We start from the raw sequence: 25,771 nt of genomic DNA on the forward strand, positions 1-25,771 counted from the left end.
CGTTGTAGACTGGAGACAGGTGGTGAGAAGGCTGATGTTCTCTCTTTTACACCTCTTTCCAACCAATGATTTCTCTAGCCAAATTTGGACTTTGCTGTCTTCAAAAGAAACAGCATTTTGTCTTTCAAATGCAGAGGGACAGCTGAAGCTTGTCCTGATGGGGTTGGTCACCTATACTGTGTGTCTCTTCTGCCCAATCACAACTGATGGAGTTTCTTGGATGAGAAACAAAACTTTGGTTCTTCCTCAAGGATAAAATAGTCGGGCTGCCTTCTGAAAAAGCACTTTTGAGACAACTATAGCAATAGTAATAACACTTAGTCTTATATACCACTTCACAGAGCTTTACAGCCCCTTCTAAACGGTTTAAATGTATCTTTTTCTTTTATATACGCTGAGAGCATATGCACCAAGACAAATTCCTTGTGTGTCCAATCACACTTGGCCAATAAAATTCTATTCTATTCCATTCTATTCTAAAGAGTTAGCATATAGAATGGAATAGAGTACAATGGAATAGAGTAGAATAGAATATAATTCTTTATTGGCCAAGTGTATTGGACACATAAGGAATTTGTCTTTGGTGCATATGCTCTCAGTGTGTGAAAGAAATAGATTTGTCAAGAATCATGAGGCACGACACTTAATGATTGTCATAAGGTTTAAATAACAATATTAATATAAATTGTAAAGATACAAACAACAAGTTAGTCATACAGTCATAAGTGGGAGGAGATGGGTGATAGGAATTGTATGTACAGTGATCCCCCGGGTATTGCGTTCCCGATCATTGCGAAACGGCTATATGGCGATTTTTGAACCCGGAAGTAAAAACACCATCTGCGCATGCGCGCCCTTTTTTCTATGGGCACGCATGCATAGATGGCGCCGGGCAGATCAGCTGCTGGGCGGCTTCCCTGGGTCTTCCCCCTCTTGCTGGCGGGAGGGCGAGCGGCGGGCATCAGCGAGGAGTTTCCCCACCGCCCACGCAAACTCCTCGCTGCCGCTCGCCCGCCCTTCGCCCGCCCACGCCGTTCGCTCCCCCTCTTGCTGGCGGGAGGGCGAGAAGCCCCCCCAGCACCCGCTCACCCGCCCTTCGCCGCTCGCCCGCCCTTCGCCCGGCCACCCGCCGTTCGCTCGCTGCTCGCCCGGCCACCCGGGTTCGGGGGGTGCTGGCAAGCCCCCCATGCCGGCGGCGACGTTTTAAAACAGCCGCGCGGCTTCCCAACTGAGTCCCGAAGACAAACGCGGAAGTTCGCCTTTGACGTTTGTCTTCGGGACTCAGTTGGGAAGCCGCGCGGCTGTTTTAAAACATCACCGCCGGCATGGGGGGCTTGCCAGCACCCCCCGGACCCCCAACCCGGGTTTTGGGGGCTGCTAGGAAGCCCCCCATGCTGGCAGCGATGTTTTAAAACAGCCGCGCGGCTTCCCAACTGAGTCCTGAAGACAAACATCAAAGGCGAACTTCCGCGTTTGTCTTCGGGACTCAGTTGGGAAGCCGCGCGGCTGTTTTAAAACGTCGCCGCCAGCATGGGGGGCTTGCCAGCACCCCCCGGACCCCCAACCCGGGTTTGGGGGGCTGCTAGGAAGCCCCCCATGCCGGCGGCGACGTTTTAAAACAGCCGCGCGGCTTCCCAACTGAGTCCCGAAGACAAACGCGGAAGTTCGCTTCAGGACTCAGCTGGGAAGTGGCGGCGTGGGCGGGCGAAGGGCGGGCGAGCGGCAGTGAGGAGTTTGCGTGGGCGGTGGGGAAACCCCAGCGCCGCTTCCCAGCTGAGTCCCCTTCCCAGGAACCCCAATCTTCGGCTCCTCGCTAGCGCTGCGGAAGTAAAAACACCATCTGCGCATGCGCAGATGGTGTTTTTACTTCCGCAGCACTACTTCACGAAAAACCGATCATTGCGGGGGGTCCTGGAACGGAACCCTCGCAATGATCGGGGGATCACTGTACAGTACTTCCTTGCAGTGTGAGGAGTTTTCAGATTCGGATGATGAGTGGGATTTAGATATCATAAATCTCCCTGTTCTACCAACAGTTAGCAATGGAGCTTCTCTGTGGCAGCCCCGGCCCTCTGGAATCAACTCCCCCCCCCCCCGGAGATTAGAATTGCCCCCACCCTCTCTGTCTTTCATAAACTACTCAAGACCAATGTTCCCTCTAATTTTTTTTTGGTGTGGGCGGAAAAGTATAGTTTCTGAGCGACAGTCCCTTTGGGACTGGGCGGCATAGAATGTAAATAAATAAATAAACAAATAAATAAATAAACAAACAAATAAATAAATAAACAATTCCCTTCTTTTTTTATTAAAAGAAATTAATAATAAAACAAAACCAAAATTTATTACTATTATTACTATCTTCTCCTCTTTTTCCATCCCTATCTCCTCCCCCCTTGTGTGTGTGTGTGTGTGTGTGTGAACTCTTGAACCATTTCCAATAACAGGTGAGCTATTGGAAATGGTTCAAGTGTTCACACACACACACACAAAAACGGCTGGAGTTTTTTTCCTCTGTTATTATTTGGGTGCTTTTTACCATATGCTTTAAATCAAGAGTCATTTCTCTCTCTTTCTCTCTCCCCCTCTTGCTCTCTCTCTCTCTTTCTCACTTTCTCTCCCTCTCTTTTTCTCTCTCTCCCCCTCTTGCTCTCTCTCTCTCTCTTTCTTTCTCTCTCTCTCTCTCTTTCTCTCTCTCTCGTTTTCTTTCTCTCTATTGCTTTCTTTCTCTCACTTTCTTTCTATCTCTCTTGCTTTCTTTCTCTTCTCTCTCTTGCTATCTCTCTCCCCCCTTTCTCTCTCTCTTTCTCACTTACTTTCTCTTTCTCTGTCAGCGAGGGGGCTGCGACAGCGCTTTCTCCGAGTGCTTCAGGAATGCCTGCCCTGCCTCTACTGCAGCCCCCTTGCTGAAAGTCCGTGACAAAAGCACTCCCAGCGAAGGGGCTGCGAGAGGGGCGGGGCGGGCATTCCTGAAGTGCAAGGAGAAAGCCCTCTCTCACAGCCCCCTGGCTGGGAGTGCTTTCGTCCCGAAGAGAAGCCGCAGCCACCACCACCGCGAGCGAAGTTGCGCCCCAAGGCAGGAGGCGCGGAGGAGGAGAGGGGGTGGATCGGGTGGGCAGGGGGCATGGCCAGGGGCGCTAGGGGGCCGGAGGCACAGTGGGGAGGCAGGGACGGCCACGGTTCCCTTTCCTCCTACTGCCGGCACCTCCCCGCCCCCCCCACACACACACGTGGTCTGGCAGGGGGATGGGGAGCGCGCGCCCATGGAAAAGGGTGCGCGGGAGGGTATTACGGGGAACACTGCTCAAGACTCACTTATACCGCCAGGCATGGGGGAGTTGAGACACCTTTCCCCCAGGCTATTGTACTTTGTTTTATGTTTGGGATGAATGTGTTGTTTGGTTTTTTAAATAATGATAGGGTTTTATATGTTTTTTAATATTAGATTTGTTCTATTATAATATTGTTTTTATTACTGTTGTGAGCCGCCCCGAGTCTTCAGAGAGGGGTGGCATACAAATCTAATAAATTATTATTATTATTATTATTATTATTATTATTATTATTATTAATGACATAGACATGAGTTTGAGTGACTCAAATGGGGGAGATCACAGATGGAGGGATGCTCATTTCAGAAGGTTTAAAAAATGCTTGGAAGAAAGAGGGAGGAGATATTAGAGAATAACTAATTATTGAATTACTTCACATCCGGGTGTAAAATGGAAGAGACGCTAAATTCGTTCAATCTTGCAAAATAAGAATGACCGTCTCCCAAACTTGCTCTGAATTGTAAGCTATCACATGTGATTTATTACTTGTTTCTTTATGACTCCTGGCTAGCCCTAATTAGCTATAAATTTCAGAATGACTTGCGGAATGTCTTTTATGTTACTGCCAAGCTTATCTACTTAGTTGCTGAGATAATAATGATGAGGGAAGAAAACTGCATGCAGAGTTGAAGTGTTAATGGAGAAATTAAAGAGAATATGTTTTACAATGAGATGCATTGAGAATTTCTTTATTCCAAGTATTATATAATCAGCCTGAAATCAGAACAGGAATGATGAGTAAAACTAATAGTAATAGTAATGCAGCCTTAGAGAATAGTTTGACAATGGTGAGGGAATTATTTGATAAGCAGATTGCCCCCAACAATCTGGGTCCTTGTTTTACCAACCTTGCCACTTCAGTTTTAAAGATCTGTAAAAGTGTTATCTGAAATGTAACAGTATCCTGTTTTAGTATTAAGATAAGGCAGCTGAGTTAAACCCTCACTTAGTCATATTTGGAGTAGGTCTATTTAAATAATTGGGAGGAGTTAGTGTGATTACATTTAACAAAACTTTCTGGGATTAATAACTGCCATAATGTACATTTCTTGATTCTTTGCTATTTCTATGGGTCAGGCACATGCACAGAAATACACAGGCACATGCACAGAAATACACAGCAAACAGTGTATATCTTCTGTGCTCTTTGCTGTTTGGTGAATTACTGGAAGGCAGACACCTTTTTCCCTTGTTTTCTTTCCCCCAAACTAAGGTGCATCTTGTACTCTGGTGTGCCTTATACTCCGAAAAATACGGTATAATTCTCTTGCTGGAATTGTCATATACAAAAACAAACCACCATACATTTTTTTTCTAGTTGCTTGTATATCACTCCCCCCAAAAAAGCCTGTTTTCAATTGTACTTTAGTCTTTAAAATATTCTGATTTAATATATATGTTTGTATCCAAAAATTTCTAACCTTTTTGCATGTTCACAAATATGATTCAATTCAATTCGGTTTATTAGATTTATAAGCCGCACTTCTCCAAATGGACTCAGGGCGGTGTACAGATAAAATTCTCCCTTCATGTTATTCTCATTTCAAACAAAGATTCAAAATACCTTTATACATTCTGCATATACATTTCTTAGGTGACAGATACCAATTATACATCATTAGTCACTTAGAATCATTTACATGAGATGGGCAGTGTGTAAAAAAATGTAATAAATAAATAAATACAATTTTGTAAAAATTATCTTCATTAAAATTATAATTGAAATTTAAATCCTTCTAACTAGACATTTTCCCACTGATCCAATTGTATATAGTAACCAAAAAATTTAGCCATTTTATCATACATTATTTCACTTGTATTGCTAGCTCATATTTCAACAAAGATTTATACATTTTAGTAATGCCATGTTCCTTATTAGGACATAGTTCTGTTTCAAACTTAAATCTGGGAGTCAAATTTAACTTGAAGAAAACTTTACTTTTACATAGATTTACAAGAATTATCAGCAAAAAATTAATATACATGGCAATATATTATATATTAGAATTGAAGGAAGAAGGGGGAAAATCCCCCTAATTAAAGAGAAAAAATGATACACATATTCCATTGTATTCCTGAACTCTCCTTTTCCTGACCATGTCCTTTAAATATAACAATATTTGTTCAACACTTCATGAAGATGACTACAATCCAGTGGTGAAATCTACTTACCTTCTCTACTGGTTTGCATTCACTACTGTCATACATAGTTTTTCATCCTCTGTGCATGTGCAGAAGCCTTTGCGCATGCGCAGAGAGTTAAAAAAAGAAAATGGCAACATCTGGGCAGGTGGGTGGAGCCTTGTGCAGCCACCGCTACTGGTTTTCCAAACCACCAGTGGCCACCGCTACCGGTATGCCTGAACCGGTATGTCACCCCTGCCACAAAATATCTTTATTTCTCAGCACCTGGTATTTTATCACCAAATTAACATTAACATTTCAGTTAGTCACACTCCAAAATAGGGGAACTATTAACAAAATAGGTGGTTTCAAGTAGCTTATGTAGGAAGATAACTAATCATGTTTGTTTCAATGAAATTTAATTTATAAAGTTAGAGAAGTACAATATTTCCCTGGACGCTGGTGCAGTATAGCTAAACTAGAGAGAGGACATCTTTCTGTGCATCTTTCCACATTTCAGTGCATCTAACACCCCATAGATTTTTAAGTAATCCTGAAGATCTGAAAAAGGGCATATAAAGAGCCTTAAGTATAAACCAATGGCTGTATAGCAAGAGTGAAATTGAGATTCTGATTGTTTGGATCCAGTTATCTTAAATAAAGAGAACACAAAATGTTTTTAACTCTGTATGAACTGGTGGAAAATAAACCATAGCATGATTTTTTACTATTCATACAATGTAGAGGAGTGTATACAGTATCATTAATCAATCTCTTGTTTTGAAAAATTTTGTTCTTTAGTTTTAATACACAAAAACAAAATGCCTCATTTCATAAAATCTTAGCAACAGCATCATAGTACATAGTACAGTATGCAGTTCCTTCATTTTGTTGATGATCTTGTAGAATTCAATATTTCTTAGATAATTTCTGATCCGTTTATACAACTGCTCCATCTAAAACATAAGTGCATGTGTTAATATAAAAAAAAGTTCCTTTGTCACAAATAATAATGCAACCCATTACAAATAATGTGCAACACATACCCCTGGATGCTTCTAGTGTGCTAGTTCAATCAAAAATATAATTTCTTGGTAAGAAAACAAATGGAAGAAATAATAGAATGGAATGGAAGGTAATTATCTCCGGGACCGCCTTCTGCCGCATGAATCCCAGTGACCGGTTGGGTCCCACAGAGTTGGTCTTCTCTGGGTCCCATTGACGAAACAATGTCGTCTGGCGGGACCCAGGGGAAGAGCCTTCTCTGTGGTGGCCCCCACCCTCAGGAATCAACTCCCCCCGGATATTAGGACTGCCCTCATCCTCCTTGCCTTTCGCAAACTCCTCAAAACTCATCTTTGTCATCAGGCATGGGGAAATTGATTCCCCTGGGCTGCTTCCACTTTATGCATGGTCTGTATGAGATATATGATTGTTTTTATATTAAGGGTTTTAAATCGTTTTAGTATTGGATTTGTATTGTTTTTGTTGTGAGCCGCTCCAAGTCCTTGGAGAGGGGCAGCATACAAATCTAATAAATGAATGAATGAATGAATGAATGAATGAATGAATGAATGAATGAATGAAGTCTGGCATTTACATATTTTTTGTGAAAGTGTATTGTGAGAGGCTTTTCTAGAAAATATCTTCACTCTCAAATAAAAATGTACTGTAATATAAACATTCACGAGAATAAGTAGCATTGATATAGCATTAATATAGTGGATCTGACCTCAAAGTAAATGCACAAGATTGTTCCAAAAGCCTTTAGGGATTAGACCCGTGTAGGATGGGGAAGTGTAAAATACTTTTGCCTTGGATTTCAGTCTAAGAGAGCACCTGAGAGAGAACATGCTAATTTAAGGGCTATGATCCAACGCATGTTCAAGAAGCTCTGCCACAAATTCAATCAAAAGTCCTTACTGATGGCTCATATCCAAAGCATGTTTCTGATGCTAATCAATTCTTAAAGGAGACATATAAAACACTACTCAAACAGACCAGAGAGAAATTATAATTGGCAAAAGTATTCAAAATAAAATTCACAGAGGACAAAGACATTCTTTAAAATGAAGCTTTTATTATTATTATTTTTTAATAAGGCATTGTGATGTTACTGGATGAAATTTTATTACCTGTTTCTGTAGCAGAAGACTAAAAAAATAATAGCATTAGGATAAAGAAAACATTCATAGAAAAAGGCTAGCTTTATAGTTTCTTTTATCCCTTCTATCATAAAAGTAAGACTCACTAAAAATGATTGATTGATTGATCCAATTGGAAATACAGTACTGTAAATCTTCCCTAATTGTTGTGAGAAAAGACTTGGTCTCTAATACAGTTTGTCCCATATATAATGAAGATATTCTCAAGTCTTATCTAAGCTATGGCATCCAGGATTGATTTTGGAGACCTTTAGAGAACACTTAAAGTAATCAGTCTTACCTCTTGGTTTAAAACAGTATCTTTTCTGTTTATAAGCACTATAGCCAGCTATGGCTCCAATAGTCAGAATCACAGCTGCAGCAACAACAGGAGAGGTAATCTGAGCTGTCGTAGCAGAATCAACTAAGGATGGGGGAAAAACAGTTATGAATAACACCACATGTACTCCTTGACTTGTGACTACAGTCAAGTCCAAGATTTCTGTTGCTAATATTTCAGTTGTTGAGTACATTTTGTCCCATTGTATGACCTTTCTTGCCACAGCTGTTAAGTGAATCACTGCAGTTGTTAAATTAGTAACATGCTTGTTAAATGAAAGTAGATTTCCCATTGACTTTGCCTATCAGAGAGTCACAAAAGGTGATCACAGGACACCACAACTGCCATAAATATAATTGCCAAGCATGCAAATTTTGATCATATGACCTTGGGGATATTGCAGTGGTTGTAGGTGTGAAAAATGGTCATAAATCATTTTTCAGTGCTGTTGTAACTTTGGACTGTTGAATGGTTGTTAAGTTGAGGACCGCATGTATTATAATCACATTTCTTCCTCATCCCCCAAATCATGTAAATATCAATGAATTGGAATGATGCCACCATTTGGGATGGACAGAACGAAAAAATGTAAGAACCTTCCAACCCAAATGTTTGCCTAGGTTTGGTGGCAAGAAATTACTTCGTCTGTCTTTAACTCAAACCCATTTTTACCCAATGATTACTTTTCTTTTGGAATCAGTACATGAGAAACCAGAGGATCAGAACTTAGAATCTGGTTTCTCAACCTCTCCACAAGATACATCCTAATCTTTCTTTTTTCCTGTATTAAAACAAACAGTTGAAAATTTTGGCTGTTTGTTTAGAAGCTAGGAGAAGTCCATGGATATACAGTATTAAAGGTTAGAAAGGGGGGACCAATTATGACACATCGTAATGTAAATATGCATATTTGCTTCAGGCAATATGATGTGGTATATTTTCTGTGATTACTTTATGATACAACAGCAAGCAGTGAAGGGCTAACAAAAAAATTTATTACCACACTGTGGGCATGGCTTATGCAGGACACCCTGTATTTGAACATCTTTCAGTGCGAATTGGGTGCTCTGGGGTGGAGCTCCATTTTCACTGCCCCCCCCCCCATCCAGGCAGTAGCCCACCCCTGAGCAGCAGTAACCCTTCTGACCTCACTGTGGCTTGTTTTAACATTTCTATAGGGAGGTCTCAAACTCCTTTACCCAGAGTCTACCTCCATATTGAGGATAAAGATCCAGTATGACCTCTCAGCTCTTGGTATGCATCATTCCGATTGAATGTATGAGCCAAAGATATTTATAATAATATTCTATTGAAGTCCAGAATATAAACAAGTCAGAGTTATGGATTGTAGTAGAGGTGAGACATTTATAAACCAACCAGAATTGCTTAGGTGGCATCGAAATGTGATAAATAAATACATTCTCAAATTTCAAGAGGTTATCTGATTTCCCCAAGCTACCAACATCAGTAATGCAGTAAGAGTTGGAATTCAACTGAAGACTTAAATTGAATGAAATAAATATGGTTCTCCTTATCTGCTTATTGAAAGGACTGAACTAAAATTTTATGCAATAGGATAAAGATGGAGGAGTAGAAACAACAATATGGATTGGTTCCAGATCTGATAATTTCAAGTGTTTTTCATCAAAAATTAATCTTTTTCCAACTATTCCAACAAAGTGGCCCTCAGCTATTCCTAGACTAGATACCTCTAATTACCCTTTCTTTTAATACGTTATAAAGTATACTTAATATATATAAAGTATTTACTATTTACATATTTTGATTCTTAATCATCACACAGACACAAATACAAAATAAAACAAATGCAAACTCTTACCCATATTTCCACCTTGCTCTTTCTCACCTAAGATAGAGCCAATAAATGGTTATTTCAAGAACAAAAGCATTTTAAAAAAACTACACTACTGGTACCATAAGTACCACAATGCCGGTGTCTGGAGGCTATCAGGGTCTGGATGTGTGCCAACAGGCTCAAGCTCAATCCAGACAAGACGGAGTGGCTATGGGTACTGCCTCCCAAGGACATTTCCATCTGTCCATCCATCATCCTGGGGGGGATTATTGACCCTCTCAGAGAAGGTCCGCAACTTGGGTGTCCTCCTCGATCCAAAGCTGACTTTAGAACACCGTTTTTCAGCTGTGGTGAGGGGGTTGTTTGGCCAGGTTCGCCTAGTGCACCAGTTGTGGTCCTATTTGGACAGGGAGTCTTTGCTCACAGTCACTCAGGCCCTTATCACCTTGAGGTTTGACTTCTGCAATGCTCTCTACATGGGACTACCTTTGAAGAGTGTTCGGAAACTTCAAATCATCCAAAATGCAGTCGTGCAAGCGGTTATGGGCCTTCCAAGGCATGCCCATGTCTCACCATCACTCTGCGGACTGCATTGGCTGCCAATCGGTTTCTGGACATAATTCAAAGTGTTGATTTTGACTATAAAGCCCTACATGGCATAGGACCAGGTTATCCCAGAGACCGGTTAGGTCCCACAGAGTTGGCCTTCTCTGGGTCCTGTCGACTGAACAATGTAATTTGGTGGGACCCAGGGGAAGAGCCTTCTCTGTGGTGGCCCCGACCCTCTGGAACCAGCTCCCCCCGGAGATTAGAATTGCCCCCACCCTCCTTGCCTTTCGTAAACTCTTTAAAACCCACCTCTGCCATCAGGCATGGGGGAATTGAGACATCTCCCCCAGGCCTATACAGTTTATGCATGGTTATGTTTGTGTGTATGTTTTTGCTTTTTAATAAGGGGATTTTTAGTGACTTTTAAATTATTAGATTTGTTGTATATTGTTTTATTGCTGTTGTGAGCCGCCCCAAGTCTACAGAGAGGGGCGGCATACAAATCTGATAAATAAATAAATCTCCAAGACCGCCTTCTGCCGCACAAATCCCAGCATCCCGGTGAGGTCCCACAGAGTTGATCTCCTCAAGTCCCCGTCAGCAGGGCCTAGGGGAAGAGCCTTCTCTGTGGGGGGGCCGGCCCTCTGGAACCAGCTCCCCCCAGAGATTTGCACTGCCCCCACTCTCCTTGCTTTCCAAAAAAGTTTAAAAACTCATCTTTGCCGCCAGGCCTGGGGTCACTAGATCTCTTCCCCTGACCAACAAGTGCGTTTAGAGTGACCTATTGAGTGAATGATAAATTGAATGTTTTAAGTTTTTAGAATCTTTTTAAAGTTCTTTAATCGTAATTAATTGGATCAATTGTTTTACTATGTATTCTATGTTTGCAGTGAGCCAAATATCAAATATCAAAAATATTGAACAATAATTCATATTACAGAAAATATATCCTCAAAATAGATAATAAAGTTGACAATAAAAAACAATTTATGGGGACCCTCTAACCTGTGTCAGAGATTGGACCTAGGTGCACCATTCATGTGACAATATAAGCAAGCATGTGTGCTATTTCAGTGACACTGGGCACTGCATTTCATCAGTATGAAACCTTATTGACAATATGTTAATGATCTGTCTACATAATAAAAGCAGGCTAGAAAATAATAATGAGAAATCTACCAATGAAATTATTTTGTCAAAGAAAATAGAGAAATATGAGTCACCTGGGAAAAAATCTATATATTACCTGCTGGGCGTGGAACTAAAGGTTTCCCATCATTGAGATCTAGGTCATTCAAACCACCTAAAAAATAAAATTAATTATTTTGTTACTCTCTTTCTTTCATCCTCTCCTTTTTTCCTTCTTGAGGATTTCAGAATCTATCTGAAATATTAGTGGGTATACCAAAATGCATCTTAAAGTGCCTTGATAATTGCCTGATGGCATTTGGTGAAGAACCTACCAATATCCAAAAGATGTAAAAGGTCAAAAGCAGATTAAGCAATCATGTGGAATAGCAAAGCAGATTCTTATGCATGAACTAAAATGAAAGTCAGGTAAGGAGGAATCTTTAAAGGAAGCAGCACCAGTATTGGGTTGCTACCAGAACGGGGGTGGATGCCACACCGGTAGTGGAAATGGAGCTGTGGGCATAGTTTCAGGTGACTGGCGGGCGAGTGCACGCATTGGAGCGAAATTTGGCTTCTGCACAGGAAGCAAAATATTGCGAGAGGACGCATGTGAGGGCAAGATTTCAGTGATTTTTGGTGACTTTTTGCTTTCACGCATGCGCGGAAGCAAAAAATTACCAAAAGTCTTGTAACGTTTGCTTCTCGTAACATTTGCTTCCTGTTCATGCACAGAAGACAAATCTCACTCCAATGTGTGCACATGCCTCCCAGTTGCCCAGAGCTGTGTGCACATCAGCACCAGTAGCAACGGTAAGTTGGAGCTCCCACCTGAGCAGCACTAAAGGAAATTGTTGTGGCCTTGTTTCACAACTTGCGTCTTTCCAGGCCATGCAAATTCCTGCAGCCAACTGCCACTCAGCTTTTCTAGCATAGATATTCACATGTCACATGGATGCTATTCAATCTCAGAAGCAGTTTAGTTCAACTTTACATCATATTCCCTTTATCTGATGGCATATATCTACTTTATAATCTAATTAATATAGAGTAGATAATATGAACAATACTTTCTTTTAAGTACTAAAAATTAAATTAGAAGTGGTGATCAATATGTTCCAATAATATTGATGTATGGATATAAATGAAAAGGGTGGAAAGGTAGTAAGTATTTCAAAACTTAACAATAAAATGAAATCTTACCAGTTCCAATGCTGCTGCCACCACCACCACCATAAAAGGAATTTCCTAAATCAACATATTACAAATCAATTAATAAAATTAAACCAAGGAAAAGAAACATATTATGAATGTATCTAAACAACACAATTTCTGTTCTTACCACCGTTTCCATGATTATCTGAGTATGGTCTAAGGTCAGGGTATAAGTTAGGTGGAGGTTTGTTACCTAGGATAAATATTTCCAGATATAAATTAAATCTCTTTATCGTACATTTTATTTCTTTAGGAACAATAAACATTTATTGAAACTATTCTTCTCCAGAAAAAAACTTGGATTACAATGCCCATAAATGCCAATTATTATTCTTGTTACCAATACTGGAATATTATTTTTATATCTACTTACATTACATAACATTAGGAATGGGCAATTGATGGAAAAGGGCAGGAAGAAATGGCATTCGTCTTTAAGAATTAAGCATGAGTTGCACTCTGGAGAAACCAGCAAACCACTCCAGAAAAGGTTATAATGTCCAAACCAGAAGTATACAGTGGTACTTCTACTTAAGAACACCTCTAACTAAGAACTTTTCTAGGTAAGAACCGGGTGTTCAAGATTTTTTTGCCTCTTCTTAAGAACCATTTTCTACTTAAGAACCCGAGCCCAGAAAAAATTTCCAGGAAATTTGAGAGCGGCACAAAGGCCCAGCCAGTTTCCTGCCATTCCCCCTTTAATCCTGGCCATCTCGAGCTTTTCTGGGCTGCCAGAGGAGGCTTTCAGTGGCACTTAAGGAGGCTTTGGTAGTCCAGAGCAAACAAAGCATTTTCCTTTCTCTGGGTGCTTGGAGAAGGACTAAACCTCTGCCAGCACCCAGAGAAAAGAAATGCTCCCTTCACTCTGGGCAGCCCAGAGCAAACGGAGTGTTTTCCTTTCTCTCGGCACTTGGAGAGGGAATAAACCACTTTGCTATGGTGACTCCCTCACGCTGCCTCTCACACACCTGGCACGAGGTTGCCTCCTGGAGGATCTGGGCGCGGAAAGGCAAAAGGGGCCGCTTCACCCCAGCTGAATCAACTCGGCTTTATCCAAATCAAGGAGTGACTACAGTGAAGGAAAGGCGTAGGCTACAAAGCAAGCGAGTGAGAGGAGAGGGGAGCCCTTCAGCATGGGAAGGAAGAAGAAGCAGGTAACAGCAGCAGCAGCAGCAGCAGCTGCCTTTTGGTCAAAGGAGCGGGAAGTTCCCCCCTCTCGCCCGCCTGGGTTTCTCTCTCTGGCACAGGGTATGGGAGGCAGCCTCACGCCCGGTGTATGGGAGGTGTGTGCTCCTCCTCACCATCTCAGAGTTCCTCTTTTTTTTTAAGCCTTAAAGTTTTGGATTTTTTTGATTCCCCTCACCTCACCTTCTTCCTTCGGCAGTGACTGTCCTCCTCCTCTTTTTCCTCCTCCTCCCACCCAAATTCTGAGCTTTTATTGGGAAAAATTGCTTCTACTTAAAAACTTTGCTACTTAAGAACCTGATCATGGAACAAATTAAGTTCTTAAGTAGAGATACCACTGTAATAGCAAAAACTCCTTAAAGGCTGTTGGGAAAGTTTCTGACACTGAGAAAGCTTTAGCACTGTGGTATTTATTTGATCAACTGCAATTTAAAGCTTACCCCCTGGTGGCTTTTTTGTTGGTTCAGAAGGCTTCTCATCTAAGAAAAGTAAAGGAACATTGAAGTATTATTAAGATTATCAAAAAGAAAGTTTACATTAAAAAAAAACTAGTTGTCAATTCTAAAACTCATTGTGATGTTTACAACACAATCATATCTTCCAGCGGTGGGTTCCAAATTTTGTACTGCCTCTCTGTGGGCATGGCTTAATTTTGTGGGAATGGCTTGATGGTCATGTGACTGTGTGGGAGTGGTTTGGCAATCATGTAACTGGGTGGGCATGTGACTGGGTGGACATGGCCAACTTGATGTCACTCACATCAAGGGTTAGGGTGTCTGGCCTCTCCTCGCTTTAAAGACCTCAGTGAGATTCAATTTCCCTATCTATTTACTACTACTGAACATCCAAAATATACTATTTAATCCTATGTATATATGCCACATGTGTATATATCTACACACAGACACACAAAAATACACATTATCTACTACATATACTGTATGTGTATGTACACACACACACGCAAACCTCTTCTCAAACTATACGCATTCAAGCTCTATTACTGCATTTAGAAAAACACACCAAGCAATGTTCCCTCTAATTTTTTTTTGGTGTGGGCGGAAAAGTATAGTGTCTGAGCGACAGTCCCTTTGGGACTGGGCGGCATAGAGGTATAAATAAATAAATAAGTAAGTAAGTAAGTAAATAAGTAAATAAGTAAATACATACATACATACATACATACATACATACATACATACATACATACATAACCCCCTCATATATACAATCCCATGTAACATTCCCTTATAAATACAGTCAATCATCAATCATCCCTCCTGAAATTTATACCACTGTCTCATTTCTGGGTACTTCTCCTGTCTTTCCCCCTTTTCTCTCTCATGTTTCTTATTTCTCTCTCTTCCTCCCTTTTTCCCTCATTCCTTCTCCCTCTCACTTCTCTTTTTCCATCCCTGTCTCTCTCCCCCCCCCCCTTATGTGTGTGTGTGTAACCATTTCCAAAACCAGTTGAGGGCTGGGGGTTTTTTCTCTTTTATTCTTTTCAAAAACAGGTGTGGGCTGGGGGGGGTGTTCTTATTATTTGGATGCTTTTTACCATATGTTTCAAGAATCACCTCTCTCTCTCTCTTTTGTTTCTCTCTCCGCTCATTCTCTGCCTCAATCATTTTCTCATTTCTCCTTTTTTCTCTCCTTTTTGTTCTCATTTCTCTCGCTCTCCTTTCCTCTCCCTATCTGTCTTGCTTTCTCTCTCTCTTGCTATCTTTTTCTCTCTCTTGCTTTCCTTCTCTCTCTCTCGTTCTTTCTCTCTCTCATGCTTTCTCTCTCTTGTTCTTTCTCTCTCTGTTGCTCTCTCTCTCGTTCTCTCTCTTATTTTCTCTCTCTCTCTTTCCTTTCTCTCATTCACTCTTTCTCTCTATCCTTTCTATCTCTCACTCTTTCCTTCTCTCCCTCCCCTTTCTGTCTCTTTCCTTTCTCTCATTCCCTCTTTCTTTCTATCCTTTCTATCTCTCACTCTTTCCTTCTCTCCCTCCCTTTCTGTTTCTTTCCTTTCTCTCATTCCCTCTTTCTCTCTATCCTTTCTATCTCTCACTCTTTCCTTCTCTCCCTCCCCTTTCTGTCTCTTTCCTTTCTCTCTATACTTTCTATCTCTCACTCTTTCCTTCTCTCCCTCCCTTTCTGTCTCTTTCCTTTCTCTCATTCCCTTTCTCTCTATACTTTCTATCTCTCACTCTTTCCTTCTCTCCCTCCCTTTCTGTCTCTTTCCTTTCTCTCATTCCCTCTTTCTCTCTATCCTTTCTATCTCTCACTCTTTCCTTCTCTCCCTCCCTTTCTGTCTCTTTCCTTTCTCTCATTCCCTCTTTCTCTCTATCCTTTCTATCTCTCACTCTTTCCTTCTCTCCCTCCCTTTCTGTCTCTTTCCTTTCTCTCATTCCCTTTCTCTCTATACTTTCTATCTCTCACTCTTTCCTTCTCTCCCTCCCTTTCTGTCTCTTTCCTTTCTCTCATTCCCTCTTTCTCTCTATCCTTTCTATCTCTCACTCTTTCCTTCTCTCCCTCCCCTTCTCTCTCTTTCCTTTCTCTCATTTCCTTTCTCTCTATCCTTTCTATCTCTCACTTTTTCTTTCTCTCCCTCCCTTTCTCTCTCTTTCCTTTCTCTCATTCTCTCTTTGTCTCCTGGGGCTGACTGTGCCTGCCCTGCACCCCCCACCGCGGAGGGAAAGCATTTGGCATCGGCACCACCAACCCCCCCTCCACGAGCAGCAAAAGCCTAAGCGTCGGAGCCGAAAGGCAAACGGCGCACAACGCCGCTTAGGCTTTTGCTGCTCCTGGAGGGGGGGAGGATTTTCTCCTCCCGCCCCCCCCCAGCAGCCAAATGGCGCTGAGGCTTTTGGCATCAGCGCCCACCCCTCCAGAAGCAGCAAAAGCCTAAGCAGCGGGGCGCGCCGTTTGCCTTTCGGCATCGGCACCTTCCCCTTCAAGAGCAGCAAAAGCCTCAACGACGGAGCCGAAAGGCAAGCAGCGTGCCCAGTCGTTGAGGCTTTTGCTGCTCGTGGAGGGGAAGGCGCCGATGCCGAAAGGCAAACGGCGTGCCCCGCTGCTTAGGCTTTTGCTGCTTCTGGAGGGGTGGGCGCCGATGCCGAAAGCTTCAGCGCCGTTTGGCTGCCGGGGGGGGCGGGGAGGAGAAAATCCTCCCCCCCCTCCAGGAGCAGCAAAAGCCTAAGCGGCGGGGTGCGCCATTTGCCTTTCGGCTCCGACGCTTAGGCTTTTGCTGCTCGTGGAGGGGGTCTAGTCAAGGACTATCTCTGCCTTCCTCTGCATGGCAGCCTTGTCCTAGCAAACCCCTTCTCTTTTCTGACAATTTCCCTCTCTGTTAGAAGTACCAAAATAATCCAGACAATGTAATGTTTCCTACTTCAGTAAGGGTTTGGACTAGATGACCTCCAAGATGTCTTCCAGCCCTATTGCTGTGCTGTTTCAAAGTGTCTTCTGAATCCATATCTAGTGCCAGGATTTGTAGTGCTTCCTTCCTCTTCTCTCTCCCTCCCTCCGCCCTCTCTACTCCTCTGTCTCTGTCTGTCTCCCTCCCTCTCTCCCTTCCTTTCACCTTTCTTTCTTTCTTTCTTTCTTCTAGCCTCTCTCCCTCCCTCTTGCCCCCTTTCTCTTTCATCTCCATAGTCATTAAAAATCATACTGTGTTTCCCCGAAAATAAGACAGCGTCTTATATTAATTTTTGCTCCCAAAGATGTGCTATGTCTTATTTTCAGGGGATGTCTTGTTTTTTTTCCAATGAATTGTGTCCTGTATCCTGCTGCAGAAAAAATGCATCCAAACATGCAGCCACATGTTGGATGCGTGTTGGATGTGTTTTAAATCTGATTGATGCAGCGTTTTGGGATGCAATTTATGGACAGCAGTGTTATTCTTGACAAATGTATCTTTTTCTTTTATGTACGCTGAGAGCATATGCACCAAGACAAATTCCTTGTGTGTCCAATCACACTTGGCCAATAAAATTCTATTCTATTCTATATATTCTGTTTGGGAATGCTGAGAAACGAAATGTCTCCTACGTCTTACTTTCGGGGGATGCCTTATATTAGGTAATTCTACGAAATCTCTCCTACGTCTTACTTTCAGGAGTGACTTATTTTCAGGAAAACAGGGTAGGAGCCTAACTTTGTTAAACCTTTGCTTCCACACCGTTTCATAAGATGAATTATTACCAGCTAGAGAACACTTTACCTAAATAGAGGGAAACACCTGCTGCTTTAATTTCAAAGGGGTGGGGAATAAGCTACTAGGAAAAGTGAAATAACAGCATCCTACAAGTTCTGATTCTATTCCAGGAAGGAAGTATCTGCCCTCTTGAGTGGGAAGAATTGACTATAAAGGAGGCTCAGCTTGCAAATGGACAGACTAAGGCTCAACTAACAGCCCATCTTCTCTTCACACTCTTTCCAAGCATCTCCTCTGTCCCACTCTCCTTTCTACCAGGAGTATGAGGGTTGCTCCTCAGACTAAAATGTTTTAATTCAGGAACTCCCTCCCTTCAAGGTTGTCCATCTGCAGCTGTCTTTTCCTTCCCTTCCCCAAATTCTGCATCAAGCTTGGTCCCATGCTTGGTGTTTTCCCACCTTTGTCCATCAGGGAAAGAGAGACTAAGAGAACTATACGGTAAAAGCTCCTGGATGGAGAGGATTTTGTCTCCTGCTAGCCACTAAAACGTAACAGCTGCATAAGAGAGCCTCATCCTTCAGTGCTCAGAGGCAAGATCTTTCTCTCTCTCATTCTTTCCCTCCCCCTTTCTCATTTTCTCTCATTCTGTCCATCTCTCTCATTCTTTCCCCTCTCCCTCCCTCCCTCCCTTTGTCTAACCCACTCCCCACATCCACTTCCTAACTCCTACCCCCAAAGAATAACTATAAGGAAATTCAGCCATGTTCTTTCTGTCTCTGGAAAGATACAAAAATATCGACTGATCTGGTTTGGTGACATCATCATGATGGGTCACTACCAGTTCGGGCAAACCAGTCCAAACTGGGAGGAACCCATCATTGCTATAATCTCTTTACTGGAAATAAATGTCCAGAATTAGCCCAAGGTGGGCAACTGAACTCCTCTACACTACAGGCATGCGTAGAAGCAAAAAAACCTTGCCGAAACATACACGCCCACATGTCCTTGTGCGTGATTTTGCTACCTGCACAAGTGTAGGAAGCATAATTGCGCTCAATCCTGCACTCGCATTCCAGAGCCGCAGAGCTGCACACAAATAGGCGTTCTGGCAGCAGCCCACCGCCACTACTGTAAACAATCTTGTGGGGCTGCATTACTAGCTTTCCAGGAATGCATCAGGGCCAAATGTTTAAAATTTTGTGACATATCAATATATAGATTTTGCCATATCTGCTTTGGTGGGAATACATTGTTTAAACAAAGATTCTACTTGTAGTCATCCATTATTTTAATTTTCTAAGAATCCTTGTGGGACCCCATGTGCTGAAGCAGTGCTGAAAATAATTCCGATGTTAAACACTGAGGTTTGAATTTGCAAAATGTCACATCATTTCAAAATTAATGCATGAAGTCTAGTGGACTTAAAAAGAAGTGTCCACTGGTGGTCATAATGTTGTCCACCCTCAATATAAGCTGAAACAGAATTTAGTTTAGTGAAAACATTTGCCTTGTTCAGTAACATTTATTTTATTTTCTAATACTTACTTGGGTCAAGAGCATCTTTTAAGTCAAAATCACCATCGTCTATCAAAAGAAACACAAACATTAAAACGTTTAAAAATATCTTCTTCTTTTTTCTTGGCCTAATCAATTTGCTTATATTCTATATTCTATATACAGTGATACCTCTACCTACAAACGTCTCTACTTTCAAACTTTTCTAGATAAGAACTGGGTGCTTAAGATTTGTTTGCCTCTTCTCAAGAACCATTTTCTACTTACAAACCTGAACCTCCGAAACTGTAACCAGAAAAGGGAGGGAGAAACTTCCATGGAGCCTCTCTAGGAATCTTCTGGGAGGAAACAGGGACGGAAAAGCAGGGAGAAGACTCCATGGGGCCTTTCTAAGAATCTCCTGGGAGGAAACAGGGCTTCCGCTCTCCCTGTGGTTTCCCCAATCTCACACATTATTTGCTTTTACATTGATTCCTATGGGTAAAATTGCTTCTTCTTACAAAATTTTCTACTTAAGAACCAGGTCACGAAACAAATTAAGTTCGTAAGTAGAGGTACCACTGTATTAGCATAAAACTCTTGATATGTTCCATACAGTCATTACGTGTACATGTTCTACATAGTATATATTGCCATAGTTGTATAAAGATACTTTATGCTACCAACAGCCATTACTGAAATGCTCATTAATAAGCCATGTGTCCTCCATGGCTCCATGTTTCCATAGGGTGACCTGTAAAAATATTGCTATATTGTATATAGTATCTCATAGTGAGTTTGATCGTGGCATCTTTGTTGTTAGGAATAATACAAATGTATTGTTGTTTATTTTGTTCCTGAATATAGTTTCTAATGGATCCCTTTTTTCTTTTTCTTTCTTTTGCCCATCATCTGTCTTAAAATCTCCTGTCTGAAAGATTTTTGATCAATGGCAAATAAATTCACAATAAGTTCTATGACCTATCAATAAGCAACAACTCAGTTATATGAATATTGCACAGATATATCATGCAGAATACATTGGAGACATTTGAAATAAACAGCTGAAATTCACTGCAAATTCAATTTCTACTGTGAAAAAAACCAACAAAAAGCTCTTTCTGATTATGGATTCTGACGAGAAAATATTCATTATATTTTTTCCAAAAAAAATTACACCTTATTTTTTTTGTGACAAGCCATGTGCATGATTGATGGACCCAGAGTGTGGTATTCTGTAGTGACAGTGTGATTGAGGTTAGGAATATGTAGAGTTGTTAAGGGGAAAAATATATCTGACTTGTGTAAGAAAGAAACTCCAAAGAAATATTTCTCAATCGGTTTAAATACAATATAAATTGAAGTCAGGAGATGTTGTGGCAGGCCTTCAAGATTATGTGAGAATCCTTTAATCCTATTAAAATTCTAGATTATGTCTATTTCCAAGGGCTGACTATCTGACAGCACAATGGTTTCAGTTATATTATGGACATGTAGAAAGACTGTATCAGAGACTGGCCTATTCCTATCTCTCCACTATGTCAAGTGTGGACCCAATGTTCTACGAACATCTTTGCCAGTTGATTAAACTTTGGCTCAGCAACTAATGTATTAAGGAAAAGTGCAAACCTGTGACATTGTGAGGTGAATGGTATCTTATTGGTTCAAATTGAAGTCAGGACACCACTGTGTTTTGCCACCATATTCTCTTCTTCAGTCAGTCTGAAGCAGGTCTTTGTCATTTGTCACCTCTTTGTCACCTCTTTGTCACCTCTTTCCCCACCTCCAGTGTCCTTATTTTATAAATTGTTTTCTTATTGCAAAAGCATGAATAAGATTAATAAGATATGGGATGGGCAAAAATGATTATTGTACCCAATGCAGAGACAAAGAACATTGGTTACTGGACTGAGAAAAGGTTGGGCAGTACTAAAACCTTGAAAAAAGTGTTAGATGAACAATTAATGTCACCAAAACTTCATAATTAACTGTGGGGGAAGTTGCTGCATAGGACACCACCAGTTGTGAAATCCAGCAGGTTCTGACAGATTCTGGAGAACCGGTACCAGGAATTTTGAGTAGTTCGGAGAATCGGTAGTGGAAATTTTGAGTAGTTCGGAGAACCGACAAATACTACCTCTGGCAGGCCCCAGACTGGGGTGGGAATGTAGATTTTGCAATATCCTTCCCCTAGAGGGAATAGATATTTTGCGATATCCTTCCCCTAGAATGGGGTGGGAATGGAAACTTTGCGGTATCCTTCCCCTGCCACGCCCAAGCCATGCCCACTAAGCCACACCCACAGAACTGGTAGTAAAAAAAATTGGATAACACCAACAACATTGCAGTTCTTCCCTATTAAAAACAATAATGGACTAGAATTGCAGCGTGAAGAGATAAAAATATAAAAATAATGAATAATGGGCTCTGGAAAAGATGAGGAAGAAGAAAAAGTTGTTATTAAACATTTACACTATGAAAAACTGGTCTAGTTAAAAGAAAGTGTAGGTTTAAAATAGGACTAAAATGACAACCAATCAGTTAAGTACCAAAACTTAGACAGATTATGGAAATGTGGAAATAATATATGGTCACCATAGTGTATATTGGAAGAGAAGGCAAATAAATTTTTTCTGTAGATTTGGAAATTACTACAGCAATCTTTGGCACAAATGTATTTATTTAGTTATTTATTATTTAAATTTATATGCTGCCTAATCCCACAACATTCAGGGCAGCTGAGTCATGCCTCTTTCAGATTTGTATTCAACAAATGAGGTAGGGAGAGTGCGTGGACATACCAAAGTGGCATAGAAGCTGTAAAAAGGAAAGAATGTGAGTTTTTGAGAATATTAATTCATTTATATATTAATTAGATTTGTATGCCTCCCTTCTGACATTTTAAAAGTCAGGTTAATTTATTATTGTGAGAGGTAATATTGAAAATACTTTAAGCATTATCTTTATTAATCAAGATTGAATCAAGGATAGAGGGTGGGAAATGCAAGCTATGTGGCAAATATGAGAAGTATTTCTTTATTTATTTGTTTGTTTGTTTGTTTGTTTGTTTGTTTGTTTGTTTATTTATTAGATTTCTATGCTGCCCTTCTGAGATGACTCGGGGCGGCGTACAACATAACAAATACAGTACAATGTACATGTATAAAAATTACTAATATAATTTAATATAATATAAAAACATAAACATTACTATTATAAACATAGTAATATAATAATAATAATAATAATAATAATAATAATAATAATAATAATAATAATAATAATAATATTAGATTTGTATGCCACCCCTCTCCGAGGACTCAGAGTAAAAATTACTATTAAAAAACCGAAAAAAATTAAAAAACCCATTCATTCCAACACAAGCATCCACATTCGCCTAATCAATCACTCATAGCTATGGCCGGAATTGATCTCCATACTCAAGGCCCCCATGCCTGCTGGCAAAGATGGGTCTTCAAAACTTTGCGAAAGGCCAGGAGGGAAGGGGTGGTATGTATCTTAGGAGGGAGTTCATTGCAAAGGGCCGGGGCCACCACAGAGAAGACTCTTTCCCTACGTCCTGCCAATGGGACCTGGAGAAGGCTGACTCTGTGGGACCTAACTGGCCACTGGAGTACACGAGGCAGAAAACGTTCCTGTAGATAATCTGGTCCTAAGCATGTAGGACTTTATACGTCATAACCAGCACTTTGAATTGTGACTGGAGCCCAATAGGCAGCCAATGCAGCTCATGGGGTGATGTTGAAATGTGGGCAGATCTTGGGAGCATTTTGGCTGCATTTTGCACTATTTGTATCTCCGAACACTTTTCAAGGGTAGCCCCATGTAGAGAGCTATATGGCTCATATGCCGAAAAGGAAGGAAAATCGAAGTTCCCTACCAAGCAAACACCATTTATTATGTTTTATATTAATAATGATCACAAATAATACATCTGGTAAAGCACACTGCTTGCATGTAGAGCTGTCTCTGCATGTGAATTCATAATTGTAATTACATAAGGAGACTACTCCCAGTGCAATTATTTTGGAACAAGAAAGTCCGCATACTTGACTTAATAAGTGTTATGCTTAAAGGCTGAAACATTTAAAAAGAAGAATCTAGATTCACAGTGTACAGATTACTTTTTACCAAATTCAAATTAATCATCTTCTTTTCTTTAACATTCCCTTTCCTCATTCTTATCCATTGCAAACAGAAACAGCTGCAATGCCTTTCCAGTAATTTTTTCCCCTTCAGCTTAGAAAAAATGCCTTTCACTTTAGTAATTTAAATGTAGTCATGAAATATGTTTCAGATTGTGTAGTTTAAAGACATTTGATCAAAAACATCAGACAGATATTGGCAATCAAAGCTGTGTGCTGAAATCGAATTTGTACAATTAATCAATATTTATTATTGTCAAATTTATACAAAGATTAACACTTTTTAAATTCAGAAGACACTGAGAAACATTTACCTTTATTCAGCGATTTTTCATAATGTTTTGAGACTTTAATAATTTACTAAATTCAAAACTTCCATTAACAAAATTGTAGATGGTCAGTCTGACTCAGTGGTGAGATCAAACATGTCATCAGTTTGGCATCTTTACGCTCCCATTAGATCCAGCCACTTTTGAGTTCTGCCAATTCTGCCTGTCAAACTATTTACAAAATCTGCACTACTATTAATCTCATTGTTCCTATCACCTATCTCCTCCCACTAATGACCATGAATGTAACTTTATTGCTTGTATCCTTATGATTTATATTGACTGGTTCCTAATATGATTTGATTGTTTTTTGTACCTTATGATTCCTGACAAATGTATATTTTATTTTATGTACACTGAGAGATTATGCACCAAGACTAATTCCTTGTGTGTCCAACCACACTTGGCCAACAAAATTCTATTCTGATGCCAATTTACCTTGAACATTAGTGGATCTTATTCTCGCATATAGGTAGCATGTAATACATTTTTTACCATTTGAACTCAACTCTTATTCCTGGTTATTTGTTGTCAAAAATGACTAAAAATTGTAATCAACAGAAGACAGATCTGAATTATTACAGTTCTTAGTTATTATTTGAATAAAGCTCATGCTCATCTACTTGAAGTAAAGTTTATGGGAACTAACGTTCTATAATATCTGGAAAGGTACATTTTTGGCACTTTTTATGTCTATTAACAGATTGTATTCCAAAGTGCTAAAAAAACTAAGATCATTTTGTAAATTATATATGAATGTATTGTTATAATTCTGGAATCAACTCGAAAATGTTAAGTAATGAATGTATCATGATGGGATTGTTTGCATTGTAAAATACAATATCAGCTTCCATATTTCAGTAGATAGGCTTACAATGAAATTAAAACTAATGAATACACTCTGTACTATATGGGTTTCTAATGATTTCTTAATTCATTTCAAACATATTCATAATTTTATAATTAAGCAGATGTTCTGACATGCCATGTTAAAACATCATACACTTATCCTGAATAAACTTGGACAAAAAGGAAATAAAATGATCCCAACATCATGTTAGACATTTTATTTCAGAGGAAAATATCAGAGCAAGTTCTGTTCATAGCAAACAACATGGTGATAGTTGGAATCAAGTTTAAGCATTGAAAAGTTTTTGTTTTAGAACAGCACTATAATTGAAAGCTGTTTTAAAAATCAGTAGCATCCAATAATACGTGCAGTTGTCTAACTTCTACTTTTCTAAATATCTTGCTTCAAACCAGAACATTAGAAATTGTTCTGTAATAGTGTGAACACAGGAACAAATGACAGATCACTTTTTAAAAAAATTCCCAACTCATTTTAGTGATTTTTATTCAAAACTTTACCTACATATCTGAAGCCAGTTATGGAAGGCATATGGTCTCCGATACTAGTCTTGTTCAAATATTGGTCAGTGGTCAACAGATGCCATAATTCAATTGACTGTAATATTGATGCTATTGAGTTAAATCAATTAACATATGACTTGGTATAAATCGGTTTCTTACTAACCTTGAAATACATAAGTCGGCTTTGGATATTACTCGAGTCTAAAATACTTTGCTTTAGAAAAACAATGGAATTACATCAATATTACACATAATATCCATCACCAAAACCAAAGAGTATAATAACTTACCTGCAAGAGTTAACAGAATATATCCAAAGCACAAAAAAACAACTGGCAGCTTCACCATGGTCTTCTGTCTTGGCTTTTATTTTTATAATATGAATTAAAGGTATTAGAACAAAAAACAAATTCTTCTCCAACCACAAACACTTTCAAATC

The 25,771-nt window shown here is 40.1% G+C and overlaps 1 protein-coding gene across 1 annotated transcript; it reads right to left on the minus strand.

Annotated features, from left to right (window-relative positions):
• Positions 1 to 6,331: 6,331 nt before the first annotated feature.
• Positions 6,332 to 25,679, minus strand: LOC139167151 (glycoprotein Xg-like). Its single transcript, XM_070751574.1, has 9 exons — positions 25,622 to 25,679; positions 19,517 to 19,555; positions 14,271 to 14,309; positions 12,773 to 12,838; positions 12,634 to 12,678; positions 11,549 to 11,605; positions 9,778 to 9,804; positions 7,899 to 8,021; positions 6,332 to 6,409 (listed from the first exon to the last, which is right to left on the minus strand). The coding sequence occupies exons 1-9, from the start codon at positions 25,677 to 25,679 to the stop codon at positions 6,393 to 6,395; spliced, it is 471 nt and encodes a 156-aa protein (XP_070607675.1). The 3' UTR covers positions 6,332 to 6,392.
• Between the last annotated feature and the right edge of the window lie 92 nt (positions 25,680 to 25,771).

Source organism: Erythrolamprus reginae, chromosome 4, assembly GCF_031021105.1.
Source record: "Erythrolamprus reginae isolate rEryReg1 chromosome 4, rEryReg1.hap1, whole genome shotgun sequence".
NCBI lineage: Eukaryota > Metazoa > Chordata > Lepidosauria > Squamata > Dipsadidae > Erythrolamprus > Erythrolamprus reginae.

Bases quoted from the DNA above. Each gene is read 5' to 3' on its own strand.
- LOC139167151 (XM_070751574.1), bottom strand. From the start codon at position 25,679: ATGGTGAAGCTGCCAGTTGTTTTTTTGTGCTTTGGATATATTCTGTTA. The intron at 12,679-12,772 runs GTAAGAACAGAA...ATGTTGATTTAG, and splicing joins AGATAATCATGGAAACGGTG to GAAATTCCTTTTATGGTGGT. The intron at 8,022-9,777 runs GTAAGAGTTTGC...CCCCATCCTTAG, and splicing joins AGAGCAAGGTGGAAATATGG to TTGATTCTGCTACGACAGCT.